At 52.2% G+C, this 13,526-nt stretch overlaps 1 protein-coding gene across 4 annotated transcripts in view; it reads left to right on the top strand.

The window, feature by feature from the left end:
* The window catches only part of Pde9a (phosphodiesterase 9A), a 95,594-nt gene that overhangs the window by 66,257 nt on the left and 15,811 nt on the right, over positions 1-13,526 (top strand). For all 4 annotated transcript variants that reach the window (XM_076558478.1, XM_076558479.1, XM_076558480.1 and 1 more), the window contains 4 exons: positions 2,385-2,469; positions 7,103-7,181; positions 8,502-8,576; positions 12,961-13,047. In XM_076558478.1, the coding sequence (XP_076414593.1) occupies positions 2,385-2,469; positions 7,103-7,181; positions 8,502-8,576; positions 12,961-13,047 (326 nt within the window). The remainder of the gene's footprint in view (positions 1-2,384; positions 2,470-7,102; positions 7,182-8,501; positions 8,577-12,960; positions 13,048-13,526) is intronic.

A 13,526-nucleotide genomic window follows, 5' to 3' on the forward strand; every position in this document is an offset into this window, starting at 1 on the left:
CCCGAGCTATCCACTTCCTTCCTGGTGTGCTGGGGGTTAGGGGGTGGTACAGGGCGGCCCTGCTCCGTCCACCCTTTGTACCCATGCCCTGGACCTGAACCAAGACCTAAACACCAGTGTAGGCCACAGCCAGAGCTGACCCCCAGGGGCAGAGTTGGATACAAGGCATGCAGACAATCCAGAATTTCCATACTGAACCGAACCGAACCTGTCACTCAGGAAGTGTGCCCGAGGCAAACCTTCGGAGCAGCCCCAGGAAAAAAGCATTGAAAAGCAGCTCTCTGCTCCCTGCCTTTGAGTGGGGAGCCTTAGTTTTGTAGCCAGGAGAGAGCATGCCCCCCTCTGCGCCCCCAGATCCTGTGGGTTCTTAATGTGGAAGGAGGTGAAAACTGCTTTCGCCACCGCTCTGGCCCTTTTCCATGGGGCCACCTTCTCTTAGGAAGTCATTCTTCAATCTTTTCATTGGGAGACAACGAGGTACAGAAGCCCACAGAAACCCCTTCTGAAGTCGGAGCTGGAGAGATGGCTCAGTGGTTAAGAACACTGGCTGTTATTCCAGAGGACCTGGGTTCGATTTACAGCACCCACCTACATGGCAGCTCACAACTATCTTTAACTCCAGTTCCAGGGGGATCCAGCGTCCTCTTCTGGCCTGCTCAGGCACTGCACTTAGGTGGTGCATAAACACCTGTGTAGGCAAAACATGCCTACACATAATGTTTTTAGAAATCCCTGCTAAGTGCACATGCACTTCCCAAGGTTTCAAAGCAAGTTAACTCTGCATGCCAACATGTCAGAAGGTCCATGTTGATTGTGTCTCCAGGGCCCTGCAAGGTTAAATGGTTCAGGGGGACCTCTACTTTAGCTTGGGGTGTTTGTGCCTACCTGTATGTCAAGCTTAAGAGAGGACAAGGGGGCCCTAATGGATGAAACTTGGGTCAGGCCATGAGTCCAGCAGCCTCCGGCCATTGTCTGTGAAGGCCCCTCAGTACGGAGCCTCAACCCCCGGGGATAGGCTTCCTTCTCCATGATGTGCTGATGGAGGCATTAGAATGGGGCCTGTGATGAACTGTAGAGTATCCAGTGTAGGTCATATAATCCCAACTATGTACTCACCAAGACAGGAGGATGGCACATTTGAGCTAGTCTGTGTTACACAGGACAGCTTTGTCTCAAACCCACATGGCAAGTGGAACTATGGAGCATCTCTCCTTGGATCTGTTTACTTCCCACCACATTCTGCCTTCTGTGTATCAGTTGACTGAGCTGCACCTTTCTGTGGTTGTTGATTTACCATGTGTTCCGTCCATGTTCTAGAAGCACGCCTTCAGCCTGCAGAATGCAACCAGGAGGTCTAAACAAAGGCCGCAGCGGCCACATTGAACTCATCGCTAGGGAACCCCAGGGGTGCCTGGCACCTGTCCTCAGAAGAATGCCCCGTGGCTTTCAACAACTTCTTTGGGTTACCAGTGTCACAAAAAAGTGTGAAGAACCTCACTCCAAAGGAGGGGTAACAGTGTGTGAACAAACATGCCTGGCCTCTTCGTGCCTCGCCACCCCCACAGCTGCTGCCTGGACTTGCCCCCAGGCTCCCACCACCCTGAACGCAGCCACTGACACCTGAGGCCTTCATTTTGGTCTGCCCAGCCTCCTACCAGCCTTGTATGGGAGGGGCAGACGTTTCTCTGGCCCAGAAGCAAGCCACCGGGCGGGACCAGAGCTGACTGTGTTCCTTTGTGCAGAAGAGGCAGTGTCCCTACGGAGCCCTATCCCAGCTTGACTACTTACTACCTTGGAAAGTTCTGGAAAGCCCAGAAAGAGCCTGGGTCATACCAGGCTGCCTGCACATGTGCACCCTAGCTGCAGCTCCTCTTCTTGGGTGGGAGGCATTGTTAGGAACCCACCAACTCCCTGAATCGCTGTTTTTCCTTCAGAAGGGGTCATGCTGTGGTTTTAGTAGCTATTCGGAGCCCAGCTCAGTGACAAAGGGAATATACTAATACTATGGGCCCTGTCCTTTGGCCAAAAGCTGACATGTGGTCGTAAAGTAACAGGCATCATTTCTTTTCTTCCTTAAGAAGCCAGCTTCCAGCAGCATTCCAAGGGAACGTCTTAAGCTAGTAGCTAGTTGGCAGACACACTGTCCAGTTAGCTGGGGCCCCGGAGACTGTGACTGAGTCCCCCGTCTCCGCCCCCCCGCCCCCCCTGTTCCTCCTTGACGTTGCCTGTTGGTTTCTTGACTGGTGGGGAGGTGAGGGCACCGCACACATCAGCAGCATGGGAAGGTGTGGAAGCCTCTGCCGCGACTGGGATCCTCACTTACCAGCCTCGCTAGATCGCTGCGATTGCTTCTGGTGACCCTCTCTGTGTCTCTTTGTCGCCAGTGGAAGGACTTAAAGTGGTGGAGATTGAAAAATGCAAGAGTGACATTAAAAAGATGCGGGAGGAGCTGGCAGCCAGAAACAGCAGGTGAGTCTGTGCCCGGAGCCTACAGCGGCCGGGCCTCGGGAGGGCTCCGTGTGGAAACCGTGGGACGGGGTATGACTTTGTTTCCCCAGACAGAAAAGCTAGTGTGACTGGGCTGCTCTGCTTCCAACACGGTTGACACAAGCTAGAGGAAGCCTGTTGTATCAACGCTACTCGATTCATTTTCTTTAAGTGTTTTGTCTTGTTTTTTAAGATTTATTTTACGTGTATGGGTGTTTGCCTGCATGCGCTTGTCTGGGCACTATTTGCATGTCTGGTGCCCATGGTGACCAAAAGAAGGTGTCAGATCCTCTGGAACTTGAGTTACAGGCAGTTGTGAGTTGCCACGTGGGTGCTGGGAATAGAACCCAGGTCCTCTGCAAGAGCAGTAGGTGCTCATAACTGCTAAGCCATCTTTCCAGCCCCCTGTGTTTTCTTTAAAAGGGGGTTTTGTGGCCAGGCGGTGGTGGCACACGCCTTTAATCCTAGCACTCAGGAGGCAGAGCCAGGCGGAGCTCTGTGAGTTCGAGGCCAGCCTGGTCTACAAAGTGAGTTCCAGGAGAGGCGCAAAACTACATAGAGAAACCCTGTCTCGAAAAACCAAAAAAACAAAACACACACACACACACACAAAAAGGGGGGGGGGTGTAGCAGGTGCAGCTGGAAAATGTCCGCACATGAGAGGGAGATAACTCTCCTCCAGAGCTGTGTGGGGACACTTGAAGGAAGTTGATGTCTGTTTTTTGTTATTTTCTTTTGGGTTTGTTTTTGTTGTTGTTGTTATTTATTTGTTTAGCTCTGATTGTCTTGGAGCTCCCGAATGCTGGGATTAAAGTCACATGCTACCATACCCAGCTATTAGCTATTTTTAAAGATACCAGTAAGGAGACAAAAGTTTATAGGGAACAAGCACCCAGTTTTCATCCCCAGGTCTCCCAGTTCTCACAGGGAGCCCCCTTGGGCAGAGTAGCACAGTGAGTGTTCCCATTATCATGAACTTGGATCACACAGCCCGTCAGAGGTGATAGCCTCAGAGGCCAGTGACCAATAACCCAATCAGACATTCTCCTGGATGATTGGTCAGCAGGACTGTCCACTAAAGCCGGAGTGCATGGTTATAGGGCAACCTCCTGAGCAAGGACCAGCCCTGAACAAATGACCTCAGTTGTCTTAGATGCCAACCTCTGCTGGAGACCACTGCCTGACTTCAACAAAGCCAGGCTTCCTGCCGAGGGCGGGGTGTAGCTCTTGCCTGCAGGTAGGAGGTACAGGGAAAGCTGGTGGTCCCCATGAAGTCCCACCATGGTGGCCAGCCTGGTTGTCTCAGGGAGGGCACAGCACAGGGAAGAGAGGTAGACCATGGCGTCCTATGGGGACCATGTCACATTCAATGTCACATGGACTGGCCAGCTGGTGTAGAGCTAGGGATCTCGAGTTCCGTTGGATTTGGGTGAAGGCAGGGCAAAGAATTTTGCAGCTCTGGGGAACTGAGGGAACAGTTTGCCCCCACTGTCCTTGTGAAAGTAGCTCTTCAGGGGTCAAGAGAGTTCCTTATGTGTGGCCTCTAAGAAGAACCCGGGGTCAGATGGGGACAGATAGAAAGCTGAGGCTGGACAGCCTCTGACCCAAGGCCTCACTCAGCCTGTTATCACCCTAAAAGGCATGGCTCCCAGGACCAGGTAGGGGCAAGTGGCCTCTGTACCAGCCCTCAGCAGCAGCGCTGTCAGCCTGCCTGTAGTGGGTCTTTGGCTTAGCTCAGTGACACACGTACCTCTGTACCCCACAGCTGGGAGCTCACAGAGACGTAAGCCAGAGCCCTCCAGCGCCCCAGTGGGCTTGCAGAGGTGGCGTTCTCTGCCGACAGTGCTGGAGGCAGTCCTTGTAAGGGAGAGACGTCAGTGGGATGCTTCAGTCTCCACAAGTGGGTGAAATGCTCGGGCTTCGTCTCCATGTGAGCAAACAGATGCGGAGCACTGGGCTGTGGTCTAGTCATGCCTGGTACTGGCTCAGGCACCTGCAGCCGCTTTCTACCGAACCCAGGGCTTTAGTGTTCGGGATGCAGAATGGAGAGAGTGGTGTGCATGCTGCCCTTCTGTCTTGTTGATGGAAGGAGTCCATGTTAAGTACAGATGCACACCCAGAAATCAAGCCCTCCCCCATGAGACTGTCACACCCAGAAACCAAGCCCCTCCCCCGTGAGGCTGTGCAGCCTCCCCTGGATTGTGAAGACAGGTACCCTTGAGGGGTGCAAGTGCCACATTCTTGCCTTTCTTAGGCAGCAGGGGGCAGCTAGCTCTACACCCATGAGCCTGAAGAACAGACCGACATTAGACGTTAGTCTGCTTGTGAACACACCGATAGGTCTGAATCCACAGAACCTACCTGGGGGCATCGGGGGCACACACACAGCCTGCCAGCACCCTAGGCAGAATGTCTTCTCCTTAGACCCCCCCCCCCCCCCCGTTCCTCTGTTAACCTGAAAGGAAAGAATTCCAATGTCCAGGTCACACTCAGAGCAGAAGTCAGCCCTACTGCAGAATGTGGTTACCGTGGTCTCTGGCACAGCACCATGCAAGGAGGGAATAAGTAGGAAATAATGCCAGGGTCGGGTAATGCAGAAGCACGCGATGGTGACTGAGACTTGGGGTCTGTAATCTCTGCCTTTGTCCCAAACAAACGGCCTTGACCATGAACTGAGCCCCAGGGGAGGGGAGGATGGGAAGCCCAGGAAATGAGGCAAAAATGAGCTGCAAACAGAACAAAAAGAAGAGGCACTGTGCCAGTTGTTCGGCCAGCTGGAGGATGCTGGCTCCTGTGGCAACGGGGCCCAGAGTGAGAAGTGACTGGCCGAGGCCGGGTCAGCAAGCACCCGGCAACCTGGTTGTCCCTCAAGGAAGGGGGCCAGATTCCAGCAGTCAGCATCATGCCCTGTGAGGGCTTCCATATGGTCCATATGGTCCAGGCTGGGGAGAGGGGGCGGCAGCGGGAGGGGCGGGGCAGGAGGGAACACAGAGAGACAGAGACAGAGAGAGACAGAGACAGAGACAGAGAGAGAGAGAGAGAGAGAGAGAGAGAGAGAGAGAGAGAGAGAGAGAGAGAGAACAGCCAGTGCGAATATTTATACAAACGAGGCTGAGGGAAACAATGTACCCTACACAGCCAAGAGCTAGACTGATCTGAAATTGGAGAGGGTGATGTATGAACAGGACGGGAGTGGAATGGCTTCACTGGACTATTGATTGGTTCCTTCTGTTATGAATGCATTAAATCTATGTTTGGTACAGTGACCATCACAACAACCTGATAGTTTCTGGGAGGGAGACAACCAAAGGCTGCATTTCAAAAGGAATAGATTTATGATTCTGGGCTTGGAAACATCCCAGGCTCACAGAAGACTCCAGACAACCCAGATAGAGGCAAGCGGGGGGTCCCTGGTAGTGACAACACACAGGCATGCCTTCAGTTTAAATCCATTGGGAAGTCTCCCTCCCTGGTGTTTTCCCGGGTATGTTCAACTCGTTTTTTAAGAAGGAAAAAAAAAAAAACTCAAAAAGACTGTTTTGTGATCTTTTTCATTTGTGATGTTATGAAAAGGATTAAATTGTAACCATACATTCCCACAATCCCACCCTTTTTCTTAACCCAACACCAAGTACCATTGGAAAGCTCAGGTGTCTAGCCATGTCTTTCTGGACCTCCAAACCTTCTGAAAGGACACCCCAAACTGTTCTCAGAAAGGCTTCCAGGGTGTGGGGCTTAGGGAGAAAGTGGATGAGTGAGGACTTGAGGGTTTCTTTTTGGTTTTCTCCTGTGTTTGTTGGGTTTTCTTTGTTTTGAGTCAGGATCTCCATCTATAGCCCAGGCTGGCTGCAAACGCAAGAGTCAGCTTTCAGCCCCATCACCTGGGCGCTGACGTCACAGGTGTGTTCCAGCACACCCAGCTGAATCTTTGAGAACAAGAATGTCCGCTGTGTGTAGGATGCGGCTCAATTGGTAGATCGCTTGCCTGATACCCATGAAGCCCTGGCTTCTGTCTCCAGCGCCACATAAACGAGGGATGCAAAGGCACCTCTTTAATCCTAGCATGCAGGGGGCTCAGAATTTCAAGGTCATCCTTGGTTACGTAGCAAGTTTGAGGCCAGCCTGGGCTATGTGAGATCCTATCTTCAAAAAAAAAAAGGAAAGAAAGCAAAGGAAAAAAAATAGTTTACTTGTGCCATTTAAAAAGATTTTGTAAAAATCTTTTACATAATAAACTAATAAATTATAATAAGTTTATAATTTATTTCTAAGTTATAAGTTTATTAATTGTAAATTAACAATAAATACATTTATAATTAATAAACTAATTAATTTATTAGAACGCTGGCTGCATTATCACCTGGCTTTCGGGGTGTCCCCTGTTTGCAGGCTGAGAGCCAAGCATCTCACAGCCTCCGTGATGGATACTCCTTTGACAAATCCAGTGGGGTCGGTCCCTGCATTCCGGGGCTAGGGCCATGCGGGTCCGGGGCTGAGACTAAGGGTCCTGGGGCTGGGGCTGGATGTTCCCTTTGCTCTGTTGCCCTGAACAGTACACGGGGCGCCTCCTAGCCAGAGCCCACGGCCGTAACTAAATTCTTCCTCTGCCCTCCAGGACCAACTGTCCCTGTAAATACAGTTTTCTGGATAACAAGAAGTTGACACCTCGACGCGATGTCCCCACTTATCCCAAGGTGAGACGGGTTTCTGGTCCAGGGACAATTCTAGCTCTATGTCGTCTTCCCCCCCAGACCCAGGACATGGGAGCCCAGGCTGGCCCCTCACTCTGCGCAGTGATAACAGCCCCTCTCCATTCCTGTCACGGGCACAGGAAGGGTGGAAAGTTGTCAGGCAGGATATTTTTCTCTTGGACATTTGTTTAGAGAAGCCATTCCAGAGCGGGGGAGGTAATAGCTCTTCTGGCTCCCTCCCGGGCCTGCAACTGACCGTAAAAGACATCTGTGTACAAACATTCCACTAAGGGACTTTAACAAGGTTCTTAATAATCGGCATCGCTGGCTCCCCTGTCCCTGAAGAGCACAGAGTTTTTATGGAAAGCTTTGCACAAAAGTTTTCTGTGTTTTAAAAGCAGCCAAGCCCTGAGTCAAGTAGCTATGACCCGGAGTTAAGTTGTTTCGGATGCCTACAAAGAGCGCCACCTTCTCAGCGATGGCCTCTGCTTAAACCCTGGCTCGCACTTCTGCGTTAAGGTTAGGCCAACCACCCACAGGTTCTCCTGGAAGCCCTCCTAGGTCCCTGGTGCCCACTAGGCAATGATTTGCTCCACGTCGGTCCAAGCCTTGCACTGAGTATCATCCAGGAGATGAACCTCTTTCCACATGGGAAAATATGTTCAACATCTTTTGCGATCCTGTCCAGGGATTACACAACCCAGACCTGGGAAAACTGAGCCAGCCTTCACAACAGTCCCTTCTTAAAAAATGAAGAAGGCTAACCCGAATGGCAGTCTAGAATATCAGCCTTGATTCTGACAGTTCACCCTAAACCTCGGTGCCCAGTGGACCCAACCTCGGCTTGAGGCCTTCATCAGCCAGTGTGTGGCTTAACTTTCCAGGGGTGGTTCCTCACAAGACAAACCCAGCAGAGCTTCTCAGCAGGGATTTGAACCTATGTCCAGTGGTCTATTTCCCTTCTCTTCGTTTTATATAGCTTTGACTGTTGAGGTCCGATTGACAGCTGCGGAGCTATCTTAGACTCTGAACACTGTGAGCTTTGACACGTGTAGTCATGAAATTACCATCATGATAAACAGAGGGAACATTTCTATCACTCAAATGTTCCTAGGAATCCCTGGTGCTGGGAGTCCCTAGTAGCCCAGGCCACTACAGATGGGAGCCCTTTGACAGTTTCCAGAGAAAGGCAGCCCTGAGTCTGTATAGTGTCTGTGAGGAGACTGGAGAATGGAGAGAGTGTTCACGCGGACCTCGGCCACAGCCGCTCTCACTCACAGAAGTCCGACGGTCTGGCTAACACACCACTCCCATCCCTTCCAGTACCTGCTCTCCCCAGAGACCATCGAAGCCCTGCGGAAGCCCACCTTCGATGTCTGGCTTTGGGAACCCAACGAGGTAGGTGAGGGACCTCCGGGTTCTCCAGTCACTGGGGACAGCTGCTCAGGACTGTAAATCCTGAATGGGGACTGTGTCTGGGCTAGTCTTCCTGTGTATTTTTTTTTCCTGTCTCTTTTTTAAGTTAAGCACCCCTGAAATAAAACCCCAACATTTAAATCAAAATGACACTCGATGTGCTCAAAGGGACACAAGAGACAGAGCCCAAGGCAAAGGGGCTTTACCTGAGCTAAAAAATAAAAAATAAAAATAAAAAAAGCAACCCTTGGCCTTCTGATGACACCAAGTGCCCCTGTGGCCAGCATCTGAACCCGGGCCCCAGGCTGGGTTCACCCTGTGTCTGTAGGAGGCATGGGGAGGTGGAGCTGTGCGGAGGCGGAGCCGCTGCTTGGAAGAGCTACTTCCGGCAGAGAGGGGCCTCCTAAGGAGTGTCCTGCTGAGAAGAGCGGCCAGCAGAGGCCCCCAGGCAGCTGGACACAAGATAGTGGCTATGTAAGATTTGCAGAGATGGGAGTCTCTTTTGACAGGAAGATATCCCTTCAAATTTTCTCATTCGCTAAGAATTATCAACATGGAGAAAGAATAAATCTCCTCCTCATGGAGAACGCACCAAAACCTGAGAGGACTCTTCCTAGCTTTTCCAAAGCACAGACTTGTGGATATAGACAAAAAAAAAAAAAAAATGTTCCCTGTTCCCTTTAACAAGGCCAGATGTAGCAAATGGGATTTTGTGCCTTTAAACGAGAGGGTCCCCACATTTCCCAAATAAACCTCTTCCAGCATGTCCCTTTCCAGCCTAAGAAGTCCTTTGACTGAGGAATTTTGGCCAGGAAAGCAGAGACCAGGCTGGGAGATGCTCAGTAGCTAAAGGAGCTTGCTGTACACAGTGAGGACTGGGGATCGGATCTACAGCACCAGTGTAAATGTCTGGTGGGTGTGGCAACTGCGTGTGATCTCAGCACAAGGGAGGCAGAGATGCCCGGAGCAGGCTAGTTAGATAGACTAGTCAGTCTAATTAGTGAGCTCTGTGTTCAAGTGATAGATCCTGCCTCAGTTATAAGGTGGATAGCAATCAAGAAAGATACCACATCGCTGGGTGGCAGCGCACGCCTTTAGTCCCAGCACTTGGGAGACAGAGGCAGGCAAATCTCTGAGTTCAAGACCAGCCTGGTCTACCGAGTGAGTTCCAGGTCAGCCAGGGTTGTTACATAGAGAAACCCTGTCTCAACACACACACACACACACACACACACACACACACACACACACACACACGCCCCCCCCCAAAAAAAAAAATAAAGGAAGAAAGAAAGATACTAGATCAACCTCTGGCTTCCACACTCATGCACGCCCATCCACGTGCACACACCCTCACACACGCCCCCACACATACAACCTCCCAGCACATACACACTCAAACAACAACAACAAAACAGGAAGGCAGGCCCCAGCCCAGCTCACCTGGAAGAGCAGCCCATCAACAAACCACCAGAGGTACAGCGGCCCAGGGCTCTGCGCTCCAGCTCTGAGGGGCGGGGCTGGCACGCAGAAATCAAACATTCAGGCAGTGCCTTAGATGTACAGCCCTCCCAGGTCCGTGTGGGGTCACAGTCCCCTGAGCACAGATACCAGAAACAGAGACAAGGCTTTGAAGAGACATGTCCGTGTGATTACCTCCTGGGCCTGGGCAGAGCGAGGCTCAGAACGTGGATCCTGGGCAGAGGTGGCTCAGAACGTGGATCCTCCCACCAGGGGGTGGCCAGCTCTGCTTCTGGGACGGTCTCAATGCCCAGTCACTGACTTTAACCAGCCAACGTCTCTAGTGAGAGCAGCTGCATAGAAACCAGTTCTTGAGGTTTTTTCTGCCACTGCTACCTGCTCCGTGGAGCCTCCGAGCACAATGCTGCCTGTGGTGGCAGGTGAAGGTTGTCCCCAAGGCTGAAGAATTCATGCATCCGTAATAGAAGCATCACCCATCACAGACCATGGTCACAGCTGCTCTCTGACTGGCAAGTGGGCAAGGTGAATGGCTCTTACAGCTGGACCCAGCCATGTGACGTCTTCCACTCCCCATAGCTTTGGCCAGAGAGACTAGCAGGATGCTTTGGGAGGCTCCTCGCTGCCTTCAGGTGGTAAGCCAGAAACGTCCAAAATCAAGAGCCTTGGCCTCTGGAAAATTCAAGTGTTGTGGACAGCAAAGATGCGTGACTGAACATACACTGAGGACCTGGGCAGCCACCCAGGCCTGAGAAGGCAAGGAACATCAGGGCCCTGTGGGTGGCTCACCTCTCTTTTCCAATGGGGGCAATGCCACATCCACCCACAGCTCTACCCAGTGCTCTCCTCAAACTTAGTCCAGGATGTGATCTCACGTTGTTCCAGTGCCTCTGGTCCCTTGGGGATTCATCCTGAGGCTGCAGACAGTAAGGTGGCGGCTCTGCCACACGGAAGGACCACCCGCTGTCGCCTTGGAAGTCCTCCCCTCTTGATCAGTGCTCATCACCATCTCCAGGAGCCACCGCTCACTCACGCACGTACTCAGCTGGGGTTGAGGACTGTCAAGGGAACAGACAGACCATCACGACTGCTCCGAAGCCACCATGTCCATCGCAGAAGTGGCAGCAGATGGTTGTGTCTGGCAGCCCTCTGCATCTCTCAACTGTGATTTTACAGCAAATGTTTCATCTCTCCAGGGTTGCTCAGAACACTGTCTGGGCCTCTGCAGCCAAAACAATGGTTCAGGGCTATGGCCCAAGGGGCCTGAGGGCTGGCATTCAGGAGGTGGGAAGGCTGGTAGCTCTGGAGGGATGGCGCCTGCCAGCACCCATGGAGCCAGGGCCAGAACACCTGTCACTCTGCAGGAAACGCCCTCTAGGGCCATCATCTTCAAAGCCATTGGCTTCTCAAGGAAGATGAGTGCATGGCCAGCATGCTCTCGGGACGCTCTGTGACAGCCTGAGTTCCCCTATGTCTGGGGGAGAGACTCTTTTCTGTTTCCCAAATTAACTCTTTGCAATAACTGTAGAATTCTCTGCTCCCAACAGAATTGACATATTGTAGTCACAAAACTTCGCCTTAACTGCAGCATTCCCAGCCCATACATATCGCATAACAAAAAGGATGGAGCTTGGTGGCCTGCACACACTTCCTTTGTCAGTCTGCCATGTCAAACACCAGAGTCTGGGCGGCTTCAACCACAGCAGTGCATTATTGTCTCATTGTCCTGGAGCCAGCAGGTCAAGGTCAAGATGTCTTGGGTTGGTCATTCCTGCACTGTCCCCTTAGCATCTTCTCTCCGTCATCTCTGTGTGTCTGTGTCCTGATCTGTCCCTACAGTAGTGTCATGGTCAAATTGAGTTGTGCCCCTGCTGATGACCACATTTATCTTGGTTGCCTCTGTAAAAGCCCCGTCCCCAGTGTGGTCATGCTGGTGGGGGTGTTACAGCGGAGCCTCAACATTCTATGTTGATGGAACACAATTCAGTCCCTCACATGGATTTGCCACCTGGTGCCCGGATGCAAGGGAAACAGGCCAGGCTGCAGCACTGACCACCGTTGCCCTGTGCAGGTACCAGGACACTGGTGCCCAGGACCAGGCAGGCACTGATGTGTGGCCTAGGGGAGGCGCTCTCTGCTGGGGTCATGCCATGTGTCCACAGGACTGTCCCGTTCCTCTGTATTGCAGATCTGCTGTCTCCGTGAGACCTGCTTCTCCTGGAAGCAGAGCCTCTCTAACCAGGCTTAGTTACAGATTCCTCATCTGTTCCTCGCGGGCTTAGTTAGTGTCAAAACTCTGGGAGATGTTTGCAGAGACCTGAAAAAAGGTGACAGCAGAGTTAAACACCACATCTCTCTCACCCTGCACCAAGTGTCCACAGACGACCGAGTCCCTGGAAATCAGATTTGTCCGGACAAGAGGTCCACCCTCCAGATCAAGACATTAGAAAGCATCTCCAGTCCCAACAAGAGGAGCGGACTCCAGCTCACCAAAGCCCTTCCCATCTCTAGCCTTGAGCAAGCAAGAGGTGGCCCTCAGTGACAGCCCTACCCACATGCATGGTGGATGAACATCCTCTGAACTCTTAACACTCTACTCTGGTTATGGTCATTTTGGTGTCACCCCTTGAAGTCCTGTCTCCCTACACAGGGTTGTTATCATGACTGGAATGCTCATGAGCTTTTCTGACCTTGTTACGTCACTCTCAGGAGGCATAGAGGTTGTCACAGACCCCAACCCCATCTGGGTGATCCTATAGTTGACCTGTTCTGCCCTTCCCCGGTCACCTTGGTGGCACTGTTCAGGACAATGCATGAGAGAGAGGCTCACCTGGCCTGCCTGCTCCCCCTGACCCCTGACCTCTGACCCCTGACCCCGTTCCCACAGATGCTGAGCTGCTTAGAGCATATGTACCATGACCTCGGCCTGGTCAGGGACTTCAACATCAACCCCATCACACTCCGCAGGTGGCTGGTAAGTGACGGAGCCCACATCTGAACCTGTCACCTCCCCCCCCCCCCCCCCCCCCGTCACGCTGGAATGGCCTACCCTGCATTTCCTAGTGGTAGTGGGCTTCTGCAGAGTGGGTGTCTGTACCAGGGGAGGTCCATGAGGTCCTTTGTCCCATCTGTCCTCCCATGCCCTCAGAGCCGTGAGGAACTGGTACAACCATCAGGGAGACACCCACAAGGCAGCTCACTAAAGCAGGGGTGTGTGGAGTTGGGGGTGTCGTGTGTGTCTTGGGGTGTGGGTAAGAAGATGATATGAGTGTGTGTGTGGTTATGTCTATGAGTGTATAAGTGTGTGTGTGTGTGTGTGTGTGTGTGTGTGTGTGTGTGTGTCTGGGAGTGTGCATGTGAGAATGTGTGTGGTTGTCAGAGTGTGTGTCTCTGTGGCCATGTGGATGTGAGAGCGTGTCTCTGGGAGTTTGTGAGAGTGGGTGCATCAGGGTT

The sequence above is a fragment of the Peromyscus maniculatus genome, chromosome 21, assembly GCF_049852395.1.
Source record: "Peromyscus maniculatus bairdii isolate BWxNUB_F1_BW_parent chromosome 21, HU_Pman_BW_mat_3.1, whole genome shotgun sequence".
Lineage (NCBI taxonomy): Eukaryota > Metazoa > Chordata > Mammalia > Rodentia > Cricetidae > Peromyscus > Peromyscus maniculatus.